A 23,835-nucleotide genomic window follows, 5' to 3' on the forward strand; every position below is an offset into this window, starting at 1 on the left:
CCTATCATGACCTTTCCAACTTATTAGACGTCATTGGCACGCCTGCGCACACCAACCCTATTGTTGTAGAAAACTCAATGCCTTTCTTCGCCAGCCAATCGAGTTTTCTGGGATCCTGAGCTCCTTTGCACTTTCTTGGATGAGGCAGAAAAAATACCAACAATGAGTAATTATGAAGTTGGGTACATCACATTCAGAAGCCCGGTATAGCACTAGTTTGAGCAATACAGTGACTCTAACACTAGCATGGCATTTTTTTCCACCCTATATGAGCGAGCACCAGGAAACTCTGAATCCTAGGAAACTTGGTTGGGTGGTAAAGAAAGATGCCAAGTCTTCCACAGCAATGGGGTTGGCATGTACGGGTATGTTACCAGCATGGATCAGCCAGAAATATGATGATGAGGATTAAACACATGATAGAGATTAGCATGAGTCTAGGTGCCTTGACTTTCAAAACTTTTCGTCACTGCTGCACCACTATTCGAAGGTAGATAAGAATGTGTAGCATTGACCTATAGTAGGGTGTAGCACTGAGCTATGGTAGAAAGCTACATTATGTCTACTTATAGGTTAAAAGATAGGCCAGACTAAAAAAAAGATTTATTGGATTGATGAGCGAAGGGTTTTTCACAAAGTACACTTTCCTCTTATTTATACTAATAAATAGTAGATGTACACTCTGATAGTTATTCTCACATCTGACCTTCACTCCTCGCAGTTCTAGTAACTGATGCCAGTTATCTTCTACTATGCACGTTAATCGACGTCGTTGCTTTACAATTGTTAGATCGATAATCATATCTTTTCAGTCTAACACACAACTCTACATTTGAGACTATTTTTGAAACTGCTTCAATCACTTTAGTGTACTTCCCCATATTGTAGTTGATTATGGCTAAATTCTAAGCTTTCAACCTGCTTATGACTGAAATCTCCTCCTTCAGTCCATATCTCTAATTAGTGAAATTTGTTAGGGTCGAACTTTTCTTATTCTAGCAAGTGTTACATGATCTTCACTTGCTCTGATATTGTTAATCTTGATCTATGCGGTATTCACTCTTGGCTGCTAGTTGATTTGTTAAGATGGGGTGTAAACTCTAGCGGAGGACTCATATAAATCTATTCGTGGAGGTCTCCATGAAGAAAGACCTTTTGACATCGAGGGCCATTAACCCTTTCTTTTCTGCCAATTTCATTATATTGCCCCAAAAATGCTCCAAAAGAAATATCCGTCGTGGATAAGCACAATAATCGTAGTCTGCTTGGGATAGAAGGAACAAGAATTGGGGGATTATGCAGGCTTTTTATTTTGTTGATCTTGTTGAGACTCATCATTTCATATTGCAGATACTTTCTTTCTAAGTTTAAACATTAGTCACAAATGGGCGTCAATTGGGCAATGAGTTTACTAATGTACTGAATTTTTCTCAATGAACCTCTAATCTTCTTCTCAGTTTATGTTGGTGGCATGCGGATGATCGCCCATGCCTTCATTAGATTGTAGAGCTGGAAATGAGCTCGGGTCGGGCTTTAAGCTAGGCCCGAAAGATATTTAGAGAGAATAAAGAGGAAGCAAATGGCAAATTAAAATAGATTTAGCTAAAAATAATGTATCATATTCATTTACTTATGTTATAGGAGAAAACTTAATTTTAAACTATCTCATTTACTTGTGAAGCAATATTATGAAGTATTAAACTTCAATCGAGTTCGAGCTGAATCTATTTTTGGCCCAAACGGATAATTTGGACGAGTCCAATAGGATTTTGGCTAGACTTAGATCTGAATTATCCAAAAATTTCAAGCCATAGCCTGACTCGAAGTCCAAAAAAATTCAGTCAGGTTCGGGTTGGGGTATGGCCCTGCCGGGTCCACTCTCAGCCCGGTCAGATTGACCTTGCCACTTGTACGGCTTACAATGCTCCTCAGAATTTAAGTGTATAACCCATCTTTCCGCTGCCCAGCGTCGGCCGGCCCGCCGTAGTCCAACCCAAGAAGTGCAGGCTAACCGCAATCACAGCCAGCACGATTTGCACTCTCTAAATTTTTACGCCCAATAAAAATCATTTTTTATTGATTTGTAAGGGCATTCCTGTCTCCTGCACCACTAGTAACTTTTCCGCGGAGCTCCAACCAAACCAACCATCACTAGTGCCTCCTTCCGTCCCATTTCCCCTTGCCTTTTAGGGTTTCTTCCCTCCTCGATCCACTCGCCTGCTCGATCGCTCGCCTGGAATGGTCGCCGGCAACCGCCAGAATGACGACGGGAAGAAGACGGCGGCGAGCCTCCCCAAGCCCCCGGGTGGCGGGAGCCGCTCGTCGTGGGCCACGTCGGCGTTCTCCGGCGGGCAATCGGCGTCCACGAGCGGGAGCGTCGGGTCCCCATCGAGCCGGAGCGAGACGGCGGCGGCGACGACGCCCGTGAGCGAGAGCACCTTCGTGAGGCTGAACCACCTCGACATCCACGGGGACGATGCCGGCTCCTCCCTAGGGGCCGTGAGGTGAGCCCAATCTCCTTGCCTCATTTTTTTTCTTCTCATTTGCAAATTTAATTGTTTTTGGAACAGCATTTCTTGAATTCATGGAAGGGTGGGAGAATATGATATAATGGAGGTCATCGGTTGTCGGTGTGTGTTGTTTTGCTGGGGTGATACCACTCCGCGATCGAGAAATAGTGGAGGATTGGTTTGATCGTCATTTAGGAGTTCACTTGGAGCATCTAAAAGGAAAATCAATTTAATTTAGTTGCATGGTCTGAGCTATTCAATGAAATGTGGTTGATTATATCGGATGATTGAGAAGTTAGAAAATCATGTTATTCGATGCTATGCAGGGTTGTTGGTGTCAAAATTATTGTTTGCTTTAGCACACTGAGGCACATGCATAAAAATTCTTTGAAAAGCGTTTCTTCACTTATTTACTGTTTTTGGTAATGCATGAGGAAAAAGATTCATGTAGCTAACCCCAACTAGTTTAGGATTAACGCTTAGTTGAGTTGAGTTGAGTTGAGCTGGTAACACATAATGTAAAAGCACTGCTAGGTCTGTTTAATTTCAATAATGTTGTATCTGTAATTCTGTAAACCTAAATTTAACTTGTTTGAAATTCAGATCCACATTAAGAACTTTGAGACGAGCCGCAAAATCGTGTTTTGAGTTTGACCGAATCCAAGATGAGTTGAGTAGATTAAAGTTTACCTAATTCATTTGCTCCTTCAATATGTTGACTCCTAGGCAAGGTTTATTCATTGTTCTTGTGCAAGATAAGCATGTCCTTCATACAAGCATAAGTTGAAAGCTTGTTTTTCTAGCTTCTCCTATGATCAGTTAGTTGACGTTTGCCTGTTCGTGAAGCATTCTGTATTGGACATGGCCAAACATTGCTTTGATTGTTTTAAGCAAAATTCATGATAAATGCCAGATTGGAATCCACTAACCTTCTATATGTGCTCAAAGCAAGGGAGTGTAAGGGCCTCCATTATTTTAATGATCCATTCAACCTAAGCCTATTTCTCAGTTTGGTCCTTGATTAGTGTTTCATTATTTGTCTCCAAAACCGTTATTTGATACTTTCTTGAATTCTAGCCCTTTAATATTGAATAGCTGCCTTGGATCAAATAAAACTATGCATCGTGTAAAGATCAAAAGAAAGGAGGTGCATAGCTGCAGAGGATCAACTATGTTACAGGTATTGGTCAAATGCAAGAATCATTGATGCGTGCTGAGATTATTTGGAGAATGAAATAAGGCATAATAGAGGAAACCCTTAGTGAGACAGGGTTTCCTGTTTCCTTTTTGTGGATCTATATAAGGGCAATCATCTGGAGAATTATACCTCCAGCTATAAACCACTTACTATGTGCTGAGACTTGAGAAAAGGTGGAGAGATGGTGCTGATTTACTGAGAACCTTTTTCATGCATCATGAAACAGGCTTGGTTATATGCGATGAGAACCTAAAGTCCTAAAAAGAAGCATAATGGCTTTTGTTGGCCTGTTTCCATTGTTTATGAGTGTACTAAAGTAACTTTCAGATCCAATTTCTGCAATAGGTTAAATGAAACTATTGAATGTCTTATCTCCTTGATGTATTTTTGATGACCCTAACATGGTCTGTTTCTCCTTCAGTAGGAGTGGGTCGAGTGGTAAAGGGTTGTTAGTCTAAATTACGTGATCGAACAACTGGAATAGTAATTTCTCAATTGCTCTTAATTTGGTCAAGGTTTTGATGGGAATAACCATAAAAAGGTCATATGGTTTAGCTGATTGGCTAAACTTCTAGTCAGATCGATTTGGGATGAACTGTTCCTTGCTGCTTCACTTAGATGCTTTTCCTAACCTTTTTGATAATTCGCAGCTAAATGTGAACACTGAGATGGTGAATTTGGGTTTTGAACATTTTATTTTGCATGAAATGGATTTTGCTGTAAGGACTTTGACACCTGTGCACTCGCCGACAAAAATGCTATATACTTTAAAACCCTTGAGGATTTGTTGATCAAGATATTTCAAGTTTGTGAATGCTGATAAAAGTAGCACTTTGATCATTTAGGGAAATGGTGATGTTGCATTAATCTAAATTCACATAAAAAAAGAAAAAACATTCAAGGTATCAAAAGAAGGGAATTTACCTTCTCGAACAGTCAAAGATATGTTCATGTTAAATGAAGTGGAAGTCTTTTCCTACATAGATCTTGCTGACATCTTTTAGTTATAACTTCCCTACTATGGTTTTTCTTCTTTTCTTTTCTTCTTTTTTTTTTAATTTGAAAAAGCTGAAGCTTGTACAGAGAGCGACCTCCCCTCAAATGTTAATGAAACGTCGAGGATATCGCATACTCATATATCTGTGGCTGCAAAAACAGAAATATATTTTTTCCTCATAAAAGCTTAATTAATTCAAATTTTGCTTTCTCATTGTTATCATAAGAGTTGATTGTTGCTGCTTAAAGCTACTGCCTGAAAGAGGTCTCATCACTGATCTGGTTCCAACATTTTTGAGATTTTAAACTAGCATGCTTTTTGAACAGTGGCAAGAAGAAAAAGAGGGGAACACGGGCGGTTGGTGGTGATAAAAGTGGTAGAGGACTCCGCCAGTTCAGCATGAAAGGTGAGTCAAAAATCTTTCTCCTATTTCTTGGTTAATTTTTGTCATTCTTTTCATCTTGAAAAGATGTCTATCCTGACAAATAGGAGACAATGTTCTATGAAGCTTCTTCAAGAGCTTCATCTATATACTGTAGATTGCATAAGCGTTTGTTACAAATGAGGATTTGCTAACGAAATGGAGGGTTAATCTGCAGTTGCTTTGATTTCTCTTGATTATTGTCTTCAAAAAATTATTTGCCTTTGTTCACTTTTAACATTTTTATTCTTAATGTGCATAGTTTGCGAGAAAGTGGAAAGCAAAGGAAGAACAACTTACAATGAGGTGAAGCAGTTAACCATGTTACCTTTTGTTTTGTTATTTCCATACATCTTGCTATCTCATGCATGGAATCTACATTAATCGATATAATAAGGCACAATAGGAGTGCTTGTATATTCTGAGTTGTGTTCATTTCGAGACAATGTTTTTGGATTTTTTACTGTTGAAAAGTGAAAAGAGAACAGCTTAACAGATGATTCACTTTGCAAATGTACTCAATAGTTCTCTCCAACACTTCACAGATGTTTCCAATCAGGACTGAATAATAGAATGGCGTTCAACTAACTGTCCTTAAGTCCAATTTCCGGCAAAAATTCCTATTGAAAAAGATGTTTGATTTCATCTAATTAGATTTAATAGCTCCTTCTAGATGTATAAATATATATATTTTAAATATCATAGATTGGTAGGAATTTAGGCCAGTATGTACTATGCTGGTGCTGGACTGGCACATGCACTGCTGTGGACCTAGCCCTTCTGCGAGCTGGATTTTTTTTTTTTTTTTGTGGTAGGGGATGGGCGTGACTGTTATTCATGCATTCCTTTGTGCGTCAAGCATTGTTGCAGTACAGCACCAGCATGCAATACATAAAGCCTTTCGTATGCCTGCCTTCACTGTAATTGCTTCTTGTTGATTGTGTATGGCTTCATGTGATCTCTTTCCTCTTTCAGTCAGAAAAAAACCACCTTGCATGCCTTTAAGAAATTGGAGGAAAAAAATGAAAATCCAGGGAATGCTTACCTAGCTGATTTTTGATCTTCTGACAATGAGAATGATCTGATTCTGTGTTCTTATTTGCTTCAGTTGGGACTTTCATTTAACAAACTGGAAAATCTAAGCCTTTTCAATGTGTTTGTGCTGTGTGGTCTACTAAAGTGATCTGAATTCTACATATGCTTCTCATGTAAATCCATTTCTGTTTGTCTTCTCATTGAATCTTGTTCTTTCATTTTGTTTATTTATTTTGGTTGGGGCTTGTAAGAACATCCTCTTAAAAATGTTGTAATATATCGAGGAATATTTGAGAATCTGTGATTTTAGCTACTATTTTGCATTCTCCTAAGTGCAATGGATAAGGTTTGCCGTATCGGTACCGGACCCTGTACCAGTGCCATACCCGCATAGTGTTGGTACGGTACGGTATGCGGTATGCCACCGGTACCGGTATCGGTACCAATTTGGTATGGTATGATACGCTCGGTACCGTCCGGTACAACATACCATGCTTTTGGATGATCACTTATTAGATCATTAGATTTTTCTTTTTAAATATTTATTCCTGTTTTAATTTGTTGATGGTAAATCCTCTTAGGATTTCGTGATTTTTTTTTACATAAAATCAATTACTCTTTTCTTTTTTTCATCTAGTCATGTTTTTGTAGCTTCCATTCCTTTTCTTGCATTCTGTATTTTTTTTTGTCTTGATATTTCTTTACAAGGAATTTTTGGTCTTTAATATGTCTCCCTTCTTGTTCCACTGTGATTTTATTAGTAAGTCTACAAGTAGAATATTCTGATCATTCCCTAATAGGAAATGGTAAATCCATACACTTGCAGTTTGTTGAGTAGCACATGTTAGGAAGCGAAAAGAGATACTTGTTATTGAAATATTATTTGTTTATTTTCAATAGTTATATCAATTGCCTTCCATTTAATGGCAGAATAATGATTCCCAGATTCTCTAAACTCTAAAGACAAGTTATTTAATATGATCAGGTCCTGATCTCCATTACAATAGCTAAGCTTTAATTATCTCATGGCATTTTTTTGAGGTAAGGTGGCTTTTTTATTTTGTTTTTTTATTTGGCAGGTTGCGGATGAACTTGTAGCTGAATTTACTGATCCCAACAGTAATGTGGTATCTCCAGATCAGGTAGTCTACAGCTCCACTTAGCAGTGAAGAAATGATCTTAGCTATTTTCTTTAATTAGATATGATTTCATGGACTATACTCTTAAAAGTGTTTCTTGAAAACAAACAGCAACAGTATGATGAGAAGAATATAAGGCGGAGGGTGTACGATGCCCTGAATGTTCTTATGGCAATGGATATTATATCTAAAGATAAAAAGGAAATACAGTGGAAGGGTTTACCTCGAACTAGTCTAAATGATATTGAAGAATTAAAGGTTTGTCTATACCATTTTTCTTATTCCTTAATGATTTGGTTAATCTATACTTTATTAAGAAATGACAGTTTTGAATTCTGACATATTTTCTTGTTGATTCTTTCCACCAACTTTTCAGATGAAAATACCCTTAGTTTTTTGCCCTTAAAATTACTGTTTCCTCTTCAATTGAATCTTTGCTAAAATGGAGACTCAATGAATCAACAAATGCATTTCTTTTTAGAAGGAATAAATTGTATACCTTATTATCTCTTTTTTCTCTATTTTTTTCTTATCTTGATCGCTTAATTCATAGTTCTCCAATTACAGCAATCAAATCATTAAAAACTTAAGCTTTAAATTTTTGGTTCTCAAGTTATTTAATTTAAAATCTTTCATTCCTTTATGTCGCTCTCATGTCAAACCATTTTATGTAATATTTATTTCTTTATTCAAATAATATTATTTTCACAACTTGCATATAATATGATATAAAAATAAATATTTATGTTCTTTTTCTCAGGTGTGCATTGTTTGTATTTAATATTTTCTTATAAGAGTATTGTTTTTGTGAAGATGGGCCTTGCCACAACATTAAGGTTCCTCCATTGTTACTTGTGATTTATGGGTTCAAAACACAGAAACAACCTCTTTGCATGTGGGGGTAAGGCTGCATAGATCTGATCCCAGACCTATAGTGGGGGGATCCTCGTGCACTGGGACACTCTTTAAAAAAAATTATTTTTCGTCTTGTGTTGCTAATTCTCCAATTTCCACACTTTTATCACAGGCAGAGCGTGTTGGATTGAAAAGTAGGATTGAAAGGAAAACTGCATATTTGCAAGACTTACAAGATCAAGTAAGATTGCTCACATATATCATTTATTAAAGTCTGAATATGTTTGTTTGATATTTACTTGTTCTTTAAATCAGTTCTTACAAACATTTATATATTCTCTTTGCACGTGCACCTTGAGACTCCTTTATGCGAAGTGGAACCTCCTAAATTCTAGGACCTTTTAGTTATAGCATCGTTAGCATGATAGAAGATATTGATATGAAATCATGGAGTGTGCTACAGCAGCACACTGAGTATATACTGCTTATCTAGGCAAAGAATATGAAAAATGCGAGGAAGAGAGGAGAGATTCGGATGCTATATTCTTCTGGCTTATTTTTGTTTACATGTAACTTGATGGGATTATTTGTTATGAGGAACATAGAAGAACAAAAGGTTTCATTACTTCCTTATCTATGTTTCCATGGCTTATTATTATTATTATTATTTTTAAAAGGAATATGCTTTGGAATAAATCTCAATCTTTACCTAACGAATAGGTATTTATAGCAGTTAATTGGGCTTCTAGGTTGTCTGGAATGTCCTCTTACTCAGAGTTTCCTTGGTTGTGAATTTGACACCTATGTGGATGTGTTGAAGTCCAAGCAAGTGTTAAGACATATTGTTGTACTTTTCTTACTCAGCTCAGTTTGTTCATCAGAAACATGAGTAAGCTAAAAGCTTGTTTGATATATTTTTTTGAGAAATTTAGTAGGCATGCCACCGCTAATGTTCGAATCTTGGACCTCTCTCAAGTGGACAAGGATGCCAACCAGCTGAATTAAACCTGGTTGGTGAGGGTAATTAGGACTAAGTTATAATTCTAATGCTATATGAATAATTCAACTTAATATTATAGAGGTCCAGAACGCCATAAGCATGAAATGATATTAAAGTGGTAAGAGGCATATGTTATACTCTTGAAAACAATATGATGAAGTTGATATATTCTGAGTTAAGAGCATATATCTTACTGTTTTCTATTCTCCTATTAAGCTTGTAGATCTGCAAAACTTGATACAACGGAATGAGCAATTATACAAATCTGGAAATGCTCCTTCAGGCGCAGTGGCTTTACCTTTTATCTTGGTTCAGGTACAATGGCTTTTCATTTGTTTCTCTGAAGGTATATAAATTTTCTAGATATCATCTCAATATACCATCTAATCTCGTGGAGAATTTAAGAAATTGCGTAGTAAAGTCTGCTTATTACCTACCTATTTGATTGGTAAAGGCATCTAATGATGAGGAACTATAATTCTACTATGACAAGGATACAGCAAATAAATATTCTCAGTAAATTAGCTTTGAAGACCAAACATATCATCATTTGATCACCTGCAAACTCTACATCTTATAAATTACAGGATATTATGAAATATGTACAACTTATATCACAACCTATCCATTATTATATTTTTCTTCTGGAGTCAGTTGACTAGATAATGATTTGAATATCTCCTTTTCTTTCCAATCGTGAATAAACAGACTCGTCCACATGCAACTGTAGAGGTGGAAATATCAGAAGATATGCAACTGGTGCATTTCGACTTTAACAGGTAATGCAAATAACTTCTCACTTGTTTATCATGCATCACATCATTGTTCAGCGAACATCACCGGCCATATATTCTGCTTTGCCAAAGGCACCAATAGATTTTGGTGTTCTCAAAGTGCCGAACTTTGAATCTTTGAACTATGCTGGCATATGGGTCTTAGTATCTTTGTAGTCAATAATAAGCTTGCTTTCATTTCAAGGAAGTTGCCAATTGCCCTAATGCAAAGAGCTGTTGAATGGGGATTCATCTGGCCAATATACTAGCTAAACAAACTATAGATGTTATTTTCCTCTGTTAATAAAAAACCTTTGATGACTGACATTGTGATGGGGCATTAAAGAGTTTTTGCTTTATATAAAATTGCAAGAAATTCTATACATCATGTATAATTTAAAGTCTATAAGCTAGTTGACTATGTTCTATAAGAAGTAGGGAATCTTGAATCTAATATTTCCCACTATCAACTGATAGGGCTAGAAATGGGCGCAGGCCAGCCCAAGGCCTGTTCTTTGGGTTGGGCCTTGAGCCAGGTCCGAGATCATTTGGGTTGGGTTTGGCCCTAAAATTAGGGCCTGGAGACATTTTGGGATGTGTTTGAGTTGATGCTTGGCCTGGCCTACAGCCCGAGCCTGACTTTTTGCTCCAAGTTCGAGCTCCACTTCTGGCCAGAAGGTTGAGCCTTCCGAATTCATTATTAAGATCCTCTGCCTGGAGCATATTGGGCCAATAATGCCAACTTCAGGACAATGGGGCCATTTCGGTTTGGACCCAACCTTTTGGCCCAAACAGGCTTATTCGGGTCGGCTCAAGCACGGGCTGGGATTTGAAAAGAAATTTCACGGTGGTGGTGGAGCTGGAGTTGTGTTCGTGATCAGAGATCAGGCCTCTAGATTTGTTGCTGCTAGTCGCTCCTTTGAGGCTTCAATATTGGGGGTGGAGCTCCAGGCTGCATGGTAGGGCATTTTCTATGTGAGATGGGTACTAGGGGCCAGACACATCATTCTTGAGGGGGACTCGGCGGTGGTGGTGGAGTGGATTCTACAGGGAGGGCGGAGGGGAGTAGAGCACCCGCTCCTCGGCGACATCCGGTGGTTGGTGAGGAAGCGTGATACTTTTCAGGCCGTCCGTGTGTACAGGGAGGTTGACTGGGTCACTTCCTACGCCGCCCAGCGCATTGGAGAGATCCTCTGGACACGGGAGTTGGAGGTTCCTTCATCATTGAGCAATCTTCTTTCTCTTGATAGTGCTGGCCATGCTCGCGAGATTAGTGTAAGTAGCCGATGTACCCAAAAAAAAAAAAGAATTCGAACTTAAGTCTGGTTTGTAGGCCCCCAAAAATTTCTAGGGCGGGCTTGGCCAGGCATGTGGCCCTACCAAATTCCTATCCTATCAGATAAGCAGCCAGATTATAGGACATTTCAGGTTTCTCTTAACACATATTGTACAACTACTTCCCAATTTGAGACTGCTAAGAATCTTCATTTGTTAACCCATGCCCAGTATGTAAAAAAGCCTCAAAATCAAGTTCCATTTGTGTATGCTTAAAATCCAGCTGATTCATAGACTGTGTTTCCTTTTAGGTGATTCCTGAAGCAAATTGGAGTTTAGTACTGGGAATGAGTTGCTGTAGGTTACCATTTTGATGAAGTGATTCCCTTTAATTTTTTGTATCCTTAGCTTCAGCAGCAGCTGAGACTTATAAAGGCCTTTCAACAAGGTGTTGGTGCCAATCGTTGGAAGTAGTAACTTAACCTTGGTTAGCTGTTGAGGGGATAAGGATAGCGATGACTGAAGCAAATAGGAGGTCAATACTAGGAATGAGTTTCTGTAGGTTGCCATTTTGATGAAGCTATTCCCTTTGGTTGCTTGTAACACTAGTTTGCTTCAGCAACAGAGCAGACTCACAAAGGTCTTCTAACTACAAATTTGTGTTAACCTCTGGAAATAGTAACTTAGCCTTTGGTAGCCACCGAGTAAGGATGATCTGCATCCCTTGCAAATTAAAAATCATGTTATTCTTGTCCTCTAGATTTCTTCAAGTGTCACTTGACTGCAGACTTCTTTTAAATGTTTCCATTGTCCAAGCTGCCATCGGTGGTTGGTTCCAATTCTCACAGCTGCAGTTCAAGGAAGGATCAGTGAAATCCCAATACAAGCCTACATTTTCTTTTGCATTGTTAAATTTGTAAGAAGTGTTGGATGCATGGTTCAGTTTTTCTTGGATTAGCATGTAGGGCTGTGCTGAGAGAGGGTGCGGCAGGGGGTGAAGAGGTGGGGAAGAGGGGTCCAATTTAAAGGTTATTCTTGACTGTCTGGCATCCTGATGAGGATTAGTAACTAATGTTTCAAAATTCGTATGAAGGTAGAAAGCCGTGAATTTTGCCTTCTGATAGGATGCTCTGTCATTCTGTTCATCAGGCTAAAAATGGTGGGATTCCACTGTATATGCTAGTTCCCACTGGACTGCATGGTTGATGGCTCTTGGCTGCGATGAAATAATCATCTAATTCCTCCTAATTTAGGGGTATTCCTTGCTTGTATCTAAATTGTTCACTTCAAGCATGACAGGTTACTTGAAAATAACCAATAAAAAGGGATGGGAAATCCAAAAAAACCTATGAAGTGAATCATAAACCTTGGTGGTCGTGAGCATGCATTCTAAGTTCCATCGTCAGGTTGGATAAACCAAATGTCATTTCTTTTTTATCTATGGATGACAGGTACGGTGGGGAAGATCCTCATATTGCAATATCAATCAGTTTGCAAGTCAACCTTTGACCTTTGCCTGTATTTAGTGTTCTGCCAATCAATATGAAATAGTGATTATAGTTAATTAATTGGCAGCTATTCTCCATATTTTGCAAGGTTTTAAAGCTAAGTTTAGTTTCGGTCCAAAGCCTATGCCTAGTTGGTAGTTTCCATTTTAATTTTTAGTAATTTCAAGAACAATGTGTTCTAAATTAAATGCATAAATTGAATTTGCTCTTTTCTACATGTTTGTTTGAGACTTTTTTCGTGTGTACATTGTGAAGAAGAATTTAAACTACAAGAAAGAAAGGAACATCAGTGAAAACGGAAATAAGAGAAGCCAGAAGCATCTATTCGCAGCAGCAAATGGCAGAATCAATATAGTAATTACTCATCAAACTACAGCCTGCCAACCAATCAACATACTTTAGGACTTTTTAAGAAGCTGAAGTATGAACTGAATATGGTATATACAAAACACTTCTTGAAAGCCTTAGAACAATCAAAAAACACAATAGAATTGGCATCATTTCGAATTATAACTTATTATTTCGAGAATCATGCTCAGAAATTATTGTGCTCATATTGGAATTAAGCAAGAACCCTGAGAAGAATCTTGTATTCACTGTTGCAGAGATTAAAATAACTATAATACTATAGATTTTTAGTGTATATCCTTTACTCACATCATTTCATGTAAATTCGAAAATGCAGCACTCCTTTTGAGTTGCATGATGACTCATTTGTTCTGAAAGGAATGAGATTCGGTGAAAGAGAACATAACGATAGTGCCCATGAGCCCAGTTCAAATGGAGGTGAATGCCCCAGCACGCTGGGTATGTATCAGCAGCACGTGCAACAACCTACAAGGCCCAGTTCTACAAATAAGCTGCCCACCTCTCCTCCTATGCCTGGAATTCTAAAGGCACGTGTGAAGCATGAACACTAGTCTGTAATTTTCAACCTGTTTTTCTCGTGCGGGCTATCATTCCTTTTCCTGCCCCCGTTCTGCATAATCCATAATTTTTTATTGTTGTAAAGTGCATGTAATTAGTGGATAAGTGGGGAAAAAATCAACAAGAGCCTTCTGCTTTTCTGGCTTTTCTTTATAACAAGTTGGGAGGATCAAGGGCAACAGGGTCCTGCTGCTTCCTTGAGTTGCTCCTTAAGAGTGTGCTAACCTGCCAATTCACTGGTTCTGAAATTGATGTTATTGTAATGTAATTGTGTATTTTTTCTTACTGATGTTATGGTGGTGTGGATTTTTATGGGAAGTCGAGGTCATTGGATATCAGACAATACTTCGAACCCTAAGCCCTTTGTACTGAATGTAATTTCCCGTGTTTTTGGCTTTTGAAAATCTCACTGCATTTTGTTCGGGATCAAATCCTTCCGATTGATTACTCAGCCACCTGCTGAATGAGTAGCGAACTGATTGCTGTTCGTTCTGTTTTTAATGTTAGTTTGGGTATGCAAGCTGGTGGCGAATGTTTTAATGATTAATAGGGTTGTCAATCTTGGACCTGGACTTACAGTGATGAGAGAGAATAGCAGAGTGGGCATGGGCTATTTAGGACTTGTTTCGAGTGATTAGAATGGCCAAGCAGCCAACAATTACAGCAAAAAGTGTTAGGAATTTATTATGCTAACAAAAAAAGAAAGGAAAGAAGTAAAAAAAAGAAGTAATCTCGCTTTGCTCCAGCTAATTGAACCGTGTGTGGATTTCATCTCAGGGTGATGAATGTCAGCAGCTTAAATATGTCCATCTCGAGGTCTTCCAATCTTAACACCGATGGCTCTGACTGCAGGATGATTCATCCTAGCGATCTTGATGTGTCCGTCCCGGGCAAAGTGCAGCACAGAACGTCAATACGAGCCTATCGGTGTGAAGGTTGGAAGACCTTATAAGATGGAAGAAATAGCTCAGCTTTTCCTCAGTTAGGTTCCTGTAATACGACTCAATCACAAAGTCCATCACCTTGTCCACTGGTTCCTTGTATAGTGGCTCTCGTCAAATGATCGGAGCAGAGTCTCCAATGAGGCATGGCCGACTGTTTGATGAAGAGTCCACTCCCATGGTGTCCTCGCTTCCATAGATTACGTCATAGACATCTCTCTCGCCAAGTGGGAGGGTTGGAAACTTTTGCTCGAAGCAGTTCGTGCAGGGTTCGCGTTGGATCCACACCAAGACCAAGTGTGAATCCGTGTCGAAGATTGCTGCTGCGACGTCCACTTCACCTTGAATTACATCACGTAATCAGAGGCTTGGGCCGGGAATAGAATGGCTCAGAAAGAAGTCGAGGAACTCGTGAAGGGGAGCAAGTACTCAAGGCGGAGATCATAGCGGCGTGGGGGAGATCGGTAGCGGTTGTGTTTGCGGTTATACAACGGAGACACAGGGGACTCGCGGATGCATTTGAATGCCGCTGCGATGATGACTACTCGTGGAAGTGTCGGCTTGCGGTGGCGAGGTCGAGAGAGCTAGGACGAAGAAAAGTCATTAAACAACGGCTGTCATTAAAAGTCAAAATATCGTCTAAAACTTTTGGTAATACGTTTCTGATCACCACGAGGAGGTCGTCATGTACGTTTCCATTAGTAGAACTTTCACGACGATACAAGAGTTTGTCGCCGCATTTTATCTTCACAAAACATTTTTATAAAAAAAGTTGTCACTAAAAAAAGGGTAAAATATACATCCATGTAGTTCGATATTAAGGATAGTGATGAGACTTTTCTATTTGATAATAATAAGAATCATCACAAAAATCTTTATTTGACAACAACTGTTTGCCACAAAAAGTTGTTATCATGAATTTTACTATAACACTCTTTTATATTATTTTATAAATAATTAAGAGATATTCGGACTAAGGTTAGTGGAACCATCCCGAACCATCCAGTTCGGGGCGTCCTGAGCCGTACCGACGGCTTATCGGAACAGTTCCAGTAAAGAAACCGAAACGTTGTCACCAGAGGAGGATAAGGAGAAGGACAGAGAAGAAAAGAGAGCGAGCAAGAGAGAGAGAGAGAGGGAGGGAGGCCGGTGGAGGGTGGCTATGAGGACCCGTGCAGATGTGTATTTAGTCCCGCATCGGTTATTCGCTGGGTAGATCTTTGGTACTTATATAGAATCAAGGAATTCAAATAATACCTTCCGGCTAGCCATTTTGAGTGAGGTTCTGAATTGTTACAAACCGTATCAAAGCGGATATAGCTTATAACCTATGTGGACTAGGGAACATTGCAGCACGGATCCATTGGGACTGACAAGGGCTGATCGTGATGCTTGTGCTTAAATTTATATGGATTTAAACTTTTAGCCTGACGAGGACGTTAGGACTTGAACTTGGAGTATGTAAGGACCCGTGTAGGTATGTATTTAGTCCTACATCAGTTATTCGCCGAGGAGATCTTGGATACTTATACATGACTAAAAAACCTAAAAAAATACCTTCAGACAAGCCATTTTGGGTGAGGACCTAAGTTGTTATAAATGGTATCAGAGCGGACCTGGCCCATAATCTATGTGGATTAGAAGACACTGCAGCATGGATCCATTGGGGTAGACCACGGGCTAATCGTGGTATTTGTGATTAGATTTGAATGGATTTGAACCCTTAGTATGGCGAGGACATTAGGGCATGAACGGGGAGAGTATGCGAGGACCAGTGCAGGTGTGTGTTTAGTCCTACATCGGTTATTCGTTGGATAGATCTTAGGTATTTATATATGATCAAGAAACTCAAATAATACCTTTCAGCTAGCAATTTTGGGTAAGATCCTGGGTTGTTACAAATGATTAGGTTACTTACAAAGCCCTAGCTTTCTTTTTGCTCAAATCCAAGTTGATTCCAGGGGGGACGCCCTACACCATCTCGATACCTAGGCGGTAGACTGGCCCGTTACTTTAACCCCAGCTAGATTTGATCATCTTTGATCTTCATCATTCTAGAGTTGGATACAGTGGAAAGACGATCTCCTCCTTGCTATCACAAGCTATGACCCTAAAGACGTGCGGTGTAAGAACCATTTTGTTTAAGTTACTTATTACATAAATTTTCAGGAATCAATATTGCTTTGATATGATATGTAAGCCTTGCATGCCTATATGGCCTACCATACAGACGTGCAGTGTCTATTGCGCTCCAAATTTGGGGTGTGACAAATCTGGTGGTATCAAAGACATCCGATAAAATTGGAACAATACAGAGAAGATTAGCATGGCTCCAGCGCAAGGATGATATATATAAATTGAGAAATAGTATCAGAGCAGACCTAGCATAAAACCGATGTGGTTAGGGGACACTGCAGTACGAATCTATTAGAACTGACCATGGGTTGATCGTGGTGCTTGTGATTAGATTTATATGAATTTGAACCTTTAGTTCGACGAGGATGTCAGGGCTTGAACTCGAAGTATGTTAGGATCCATACGGGTGTGTGTTTAGTTCCACGTTGGTTATTCATCAAGGCGATCTTAGGTACTTATATAGGACTAAGGAACCCAGAAAAATACCTTCCAGCTAGCCATTTTGGGTGGGTCCTGGGCTGTTACAAATGGTATCAGAGTGGACCCAACTCATAACCTATGTGGATTAGGGGATACTGCAGCACGAATCTATTGAGGCTGACTATGTACCGATCGTGGTATTTGTGATTAGATTTGAATGGATTTAAACCCTTAGTCTGACGAAGATGTTGATAGTCAACTTTAAAGACCACACAATAGCACGTATCTGGTAGGATAGTGATTACGGATATCGATCTATAGGGATTGGGGTACAGTTGTTTTTTTTAAAAATAATATTTGAAAAAGAGAGTTTGTGAGGACTATTAAACTAAATAATTTTAAAGAAATGTAATTAAAATGATATCAATTGAGAAAGCCTAGGATAAGAAATTCACCACTAACATAGGAACAAAGATTAATTGTATTTTAATTTATTCTTGGATTAACATGCAAATTGGCTACAAGTCTAATAAGCATTCAAATAAAAATTCACAAAAGCAATTTAAGGAAAACCCATCTTCAGTTGGCATGAGATGTCTACCCTAAACTAATGTGGCAGGACACTGCATTTTTCCTAAGCATGGATTATCTCATTCTTATTTAGTGATCATGAAGAATACTTGCATAAACATCATACTTAAAATCATAGACCTTAAGCATGAGGTAAAAGGAAATTCAATTAGATCAATTAAGTTCATACAATTCCAAGAACAAAATAAAAAAATACAAGAACTGTTATCGCCTTTGTTAGGGCTTCATCCTGCCCTAATGAAGAGATTAGGCTTCCGTGGAGAATTGAACAGCCGCAGCAGCGGAGAAGGCTTCCATCGCGACTAGCTCTTCTTCCTTTCTTCCTCCGATTGTTTCCTCTCCCGTGGCAACTCCCAGACTAATCGAAATGACTTGGATGAGCCAAGATCCATCAGAAAGAATGCCCCCACCCCCTTACGTCCTGACTTCTTTTATAGGCTGCCAACTCCCCCCTCTCCTCCCCTATTTTTTTCTTCGTGGTTGTTCCGAGTGGAGGCTTGATCTCATCCGCGGATGATGGGATTTACGCGGGAAAGATGCGTGAGCTGAGAGGATGATGCTGGATGCGAAGATCATGGGATTTGGCTTCAGAAGTTGATCCACGGATGCTGAGAAGCTCTAATGTGCGGATGGCTTGCTGGCTCGGGCGCATGCAGAAACTTGGATTTGCTCGGTTCGTGGATATGGGGGTTAACTTGCAGTTGGCTGGGATCAATCCGAATGATGGCTGGGAATGGAAACTGTCGACATGGATACAGGGGACTATGCTCACGGCTGAAGAAGTTGCTCGGGATGCTCATCCGGTTGCTGGGAAAGATACGCGGAGCAAGGTAGAGAAGACTCGATTCCGGGATGCAGGGGATTCATCCGTGGACGATGGAGTTAATCCGAATGGGAGGAAATCTAGAAGAACATCTTGGATCCGTGGTTGAGAGCTGGATGCAGAGGATGGAGTTGTTCGAGTTGTTGGGAGGTGCTGACTTTGATCCCGATGGCTGGAATTTGGGAGGCTTTTGATGAAACAAACTCAGGTTCTGGTTTGCTGTAACAGGGAATCCGGATGGCTGGGAGCTTGGTTGGATTTGTGAACGACTGGGGTCAGGTGATGATGCGGAGATGAAGATGCTGGGAACAAACATGGATGGCTGGGAACGAACGGATCCTGAGTTCGGTGGGAACAGGGGATTCGGATAAGGAAGATCTTGGAAGCTGGGATTTAAGGTTGGAACTTATCCGGGCTAGCTACGGGATCAGGATGGAACGATGTGGTGGATGAAACGGTTGGAGCGAGCTGGGCGATGGGAAGATGAACACGTAATGAGATGAGCGGAAGAAGTAGAGACTGGGTGGTTGTTCGGGATGCTATCCTGGCTGGCAGCGGGATATCCAGATGCAGGAGACTTGGAAATCCGGCTGGGATCAGTCCGTGGCTTTGTTCGTGGATGTGGAAGTTGAAATGGAATGAAGGGGACTTGCATGATGACATGGGATGAAGAGAAGTTGAGGGAGACGTTAGGAAGATGAGCTCGCTCGTGGGTGATTCGGAAAATTCACTGGTGTGATCCGGAGAAGAGGATGAGGAGAAACAGAGGACTTGATTTTGGGTGAATGTCGTGATCCGGAGGGAGGCTGGGTTGGTTCGGAAGAGGGAAGACACTGGATTTGGTTGGGAGGAGGTGATGGGCCGGACGCGTGGAAAATGTGGCATGGGAAGTATGGCAAGGCGTGAACAGGGGAGTTGGTTGTTGAGCTCAATGTTGGAAAAGAAATAAGAGAATTGGAATGGATGGCTGAATCGAAATCTGAGAGGATCTGATTCGTGGGTGCAGCGGATTTGGGTTCAGAGATTATCCTAAATGAATTTGACTTGACCTGTGTACATTAGACTCAACCAATAATAATAATAATAATAAAAAGAATCAAACTTGAATTAGTTTAACACTTTATTAAAATGTACTGATGAAAGGGAACATATTTTTCTCATGTTTAAATATAAAATATGTGCATTAAAATGATGATAAGTGCTATGAGAAGAGGTTAATTTATGCATTATTTGCACTTATCAGATATCGGGCATAAACATGGGGTATGTGAGGACCCGTGCGGGCGTGTATTTAGTCCGACATCGATTATTCACTTAGGTAGATCTTCAGTACTTATATAGTATCAAAAAAACTTAAATAATATCTTCTGGCTAGCAATTTTGGATAAGATCCTGGGTTGTTATAGTGGCGGAGGCCAGTGCTGGTGCGAGTGGCGGAGGCCGCAGCCGATCTTGTTTTGTTTGAAACAGAGGTCCGGCCGTAAAAAAATTTGTAATTTTTAAGTAAAGTCCGCCAGCCTTCCGCCAGCCGCCCACTTGGGACCCCGACCTTCATCCTACTAGGCCTCTACCCCCTTCTCGAATTGGCGAAGACTAATTTAGGGAGGATTCACCCTACTGATTGAGGTGGTGTAATCCGAGAATGATCAGATGAAGCCCTCACTAGAGAAACTGGACTGAAATATATTGTGGATCGCTAGAAACTGCCACACTCCTTGAGCGAGGAACTCAAAGATACCATAACTACTTCATTTCTCTTTTTCTTTCTTCTTGATGGAGCTGCTGTAACCTGAGGCTGATCGGTTGAACTCTCACCGGAGAGGCCGGATCGAGCTCCATCTTGGACCTTTGGAGACCGCTAGGGGTGCAAATGGGTTGGGTTGGGTCGGGTCTCGAGTGACCCCGACCCAGTTTCTCGTTCGGGTATTAATTTTAGATCCAGACCCAACCCAATTGAAGCTCGGGTCGGGGTTCATAGCTATAATTTTGGACCTAACGGGTCATTCGCGTCGGGTCGGGTCCATATATTACCCGGACCCGACCTGAAGAATTCGGGTCTGAGTCAGGTCTGATCCGGGTCGAGTCTGGGTCGGGTTCGGATCCGGGTCGAGTCCGCATAGGTGAGTAGGAGACAATGGCACGTCAAAGAGAGGAGAGGAGGAGGAGGAAGTGAGCAGCATCGGGAGAGGTCGGCATCATGTTCGCAAGTGAGATCCAAGGAGGAGGAGGAGGAAGAGGCAAGTGTCCAGAGAGGGTGGCGTCAGGGTCACAGGTGAGATCTAAGGAGGAGGAGGAGGAAGAGGGTGCATGGCGTCGTGATTGGGGTAAGATCCAAGGAGGAGGAGGAAAAGTGTGGCATTTGGGTTGCAGATGAGATGGAGGAAGAGGGTGGTGTCGGGGTCGCAAGTGAGATCCAAGGAGAAGGAGGAAGATGGTTTCGGAGGAGGGACATACCTTGGGAGAAGGGACGAAGCACGCCGAAGTTGCCGGACGCCGAAGAGACTCGTGGGCGCATAGAAGTGGCAGATCGATCCAGAAAGGAAGGGTCTTCTCGACTTCTCCAAATCTAGGGTTCCTCTGCCGGACAGGAGACTCGGATTCCAAAACCTCCAACATCCAACATCCTCCTCGGTGGCGACTTTGAGTCTTAGTTCATTGACTACGGCCTCGTCCTCTGGCTCCTCCCCTCCCTCGATGATGACGACCACCTCCCCTCCTCCTCCTCCCTCTTCTACCGTGTCCCGGAGACCAGCCACCCCTGCTCCTGCTCCTTCACCCCTCACTTCGACATCTACAGCTTCAGCGTCCTCCTCCTCGAGCTCCCGACTAGCAAAACCTCCTCCACGCCCTTGTCGAGGAGCACAATGCTGACATCCCCCGGTGGGTCTGCTCGGTGCTCGAGGAGGAGATGGAGCGAGGATCCGATCTCGTCGGGGAACAGGCCTTGGAGGAGAAGCTGGCGGCCAGTGGGCCTCCAGATCTAGGGCTGTGGCCTGCAGGTCTAAACGGGTAATCCGGATTCGGGTCAGGTCAGATCGGATCTTTTAGTAAAAGATCCAAAATTGACCCCAAAAAAAGGGCCAGGTCGGGTCCGGGTCGAGATTGGGTTGACTTAGATCCGACCCAAAAAATAGAACGGATTCAAATTTAGAACCCGACCCGGTCTCGCCGGTCCTTAAAATTTCGGTCGGGTCGGGTCACGGGTCAACCCGACCCATTTGCAGCCTTAGAGACTGCTAGGCTCCTCTAGCGAGGAAACTTTAGCTACCTCTTGCCCCTTCGACCCATCCATTGATTGAGTGGCTGTTGCTTGAGATCGATCACACAAAGCACTTGCCAGAGAAACCAGGACAAGCTCCATCTTGGAGCGCTCAAGGCCGTTGGCGCTCCATTTGGACTCCTCCAGGGATGAGTTCACTAGAATCCTAACAATTTTTTCCCTTTTCCACTGAATTTTCTATCTCACTCATCGCTCTTTCTCTCTCTAAACACACTAGGATATGTGAACCATAAGATGATACATAAGGGTGTGTTTATTGGATAAATATATGAGTTTAGCTATGAATTTTGGTTCTGAAATATGTAAGACATTTGGAAATTGCTTGGGATTAGAAAGCTTTAGATTTATTCCAATGTAAAATTGCGCAAACTACATCAAGTAAAGCCATATATTGAAGTCAAATATATGATTCTCATTATATAGATAGTTTGCGGTTACAATTGTTGGGATTCTAGCCCCCAAAAGATACAACCTGGGACAAACCCCAAAAGCATTCAACCCTGAAATACTTAGGACCGTTAATACACCCAACATTCACACAATTGAGATAGCATGAAACAACTAAACACAACAATCCAAGATGGCAGTATACAGATCACCAAACACTGGCTCCTTCTTTTCTAGCTCCAAAGCTCAGTCTCCAGCTTGTTACACTCAAGAGCCTATTAATGATCTCCTTGTCCCTTGTATTATGCCAACAGAAGTAACCATAGCCGCGATTTACCTAGAACATGAAGTTGAGATGGCAGATTGAAAGCAGAACAGGAGAATAAATATGGACATATGACCAAAATGACAACATACCTCATACATCACACATCCAAAGAAACGCCAACCAGGGTTTGTGCGGTTCTATAATGTCCTCAATGGTGCCCTTCTTTCACAATTGCAGAAGTTGACAGGGTAGAAAGAAAAGAAATCGGAGCTTGCCTCAGATGTTTCCATGGTCCCTCTCTCCCCCTCCCTCCTCTCTCTCTCACCCTTTTGAGTTGGGACTTCTCCGAAAGGGCTACTTTAGAAAGATTTGGAAAGTTGAAGGGAATTTTTTTAAAAAAATTAAAGATGAGGGGGAGAATCGCAAAAACTTCTTGAGAGGGGCCAAACTGCAATTTTTCTACAGAGAATTAAAACCTTTGGAAAGCTAATTTTTGTAATTCACACAATTTTTATAAGCAAAAAAAGATGCAGAATAGCACATCATGTTTTCTCGAGGACATGAAATGTACAATGAAGTTGCAAAGAGCTAATAAAAGAGCACAAACTTCTAAAAAACCTTCATATTTTAGTTACATCAAAGAGAAACTACAAACAAGTAATGGAGCCAAATCTCCTTAGTTAATTTCTTTAAAAATAATATACATTAATTCAGCAGCAAATCTAAAAATTCTTGAGTCTCTCTCCTTCCAGAACTTCCACCAATACAATAGTCGCTAAGACCCAAGGTAGCCTTGCAAATCAATTTATATCTGAAAACTCGTAAGTACTCGTAATATAGGAAGAAATGAGAAACAAAGAAAACACGAAAAAGGAGTTATCTAGGATCTCCTAAGGAAATTCTCAGCAGTAACAATATTCCTTTAACAGCCAGCAAAGGGAAAATTTTAACCCTTCCCCGGGAGCTTGAACTTTCCATATAGTAGGCAAACCTATAACTAATTTACCAACAAAGTTTAAGGATTTATATAAAGAATTAATCCATCTTTATTTAACTCTATCAGATTTGCTGACTTGGTCTGACATAATTTAGTATAAACATCAACTTGGTATGCTTAACCGCGTCCAATTCCAAAAGAAATTCTTTTAGAAGTTGACTTCCACTATATATAGCGTTATCAGAAAAAAGCATAACAACGTATATATTCCATGTCAAGATTAAACCACTTGAGAAAGGCGTCGTAGCTTTACAAAAAAAGGGAAAAAAGTATGCACCATAACAGAAACTATCTTTGGCTTCAAACAAAAGGAATCACTTTAAATTTTTTTCTTTTCTCTTTTCTCTTTTCACT

General features: G+C 40.5%; 1 protein-coding gene and 1 non-coding gene across 2 annotated transcripts; both read left to right on the forward strand.

Annotated features, from left to right (window-relative positions):
- Positions 1–2,110: 2,110 nt before the first annotated feature.
- On the forward strand, positions 2,111–14,037 carry LOC103695550 (transcription factor-like protein DPB). The gene is made up of 9 exons (XM_008776915.3): positions 2,111–2,504; positions 5,032–5,111; positions 5,389–5,432; positions 7,241–7,303; positions 7,412–7,558; positions 8,328–8,396; positions 9,372–9,470; positions 9,864–9,934; positions 13,397–14,037. Exons 1-9 carry the CDS (start codon positions 2,239–2,241, stop codon positions 13,629–13,631), a joined length of 1,074 nt encoding a protein of 357 aa, XP_008775137.1. The 5' UTR covers positions 2,111–2,238; the 3' UTR covers positions 13,632–14,037.
- A 2,818-nt stretch (positions 14,038–16,855) lies between these two features.
- On the forward strand, positions 16,856–16,958 carry LOC113461119. The gene has a single exon (XR_003383182.1). It is a non-coding gene; the product is annotated as a U6 spliceosomal RNA (small nuclear RNA).
- Positions 16,959–23,835: the final 6,877 nt, after the last annotated feature.

The sequence above is a fragment of the Phoenix dactylifera genome, unplaced genomic scaffold, assembly GCF_009389715.1.
Source record: "Phoenix dactylifera cultivar Barhee BC4 unplaced genomic scaffold, palm_55x_up_171113_PBpolish2nd_filt_p 001424F, whole genome shotgun sequence".
Taxonomy (NCBI): domain Eukaryota; kingdom Viridiplantae; phylum Streptophyta; class Magnoliopsida; order Arecales; family Arecaceae; genus Phoenix; species Phoenix dactylifera.

Coding starts and splice junctions, on each gene's coding strand:
- LOC103695550 (XM_008776915.3), top strand. CDS start 2,239: ATGGTCGCCGGCAACCGCCAGAATGACGACGGGAAGAAGACGGCGGCG. Junction 2,505..5,031: donor TCCTCCCTAGGGGCCGTGAG/GTGAGCCCAATC, acceptor CTTTTTGAACAG/TGGCAAGAAGAAAAAGAGGG. Junction 7,559..8,327: donor ATGATATTGAAGAATTAAAG/GTTTGTCTATAC, acceptor CTTTTATCACAG/GCAGAGCGTGTTGGATTGAA.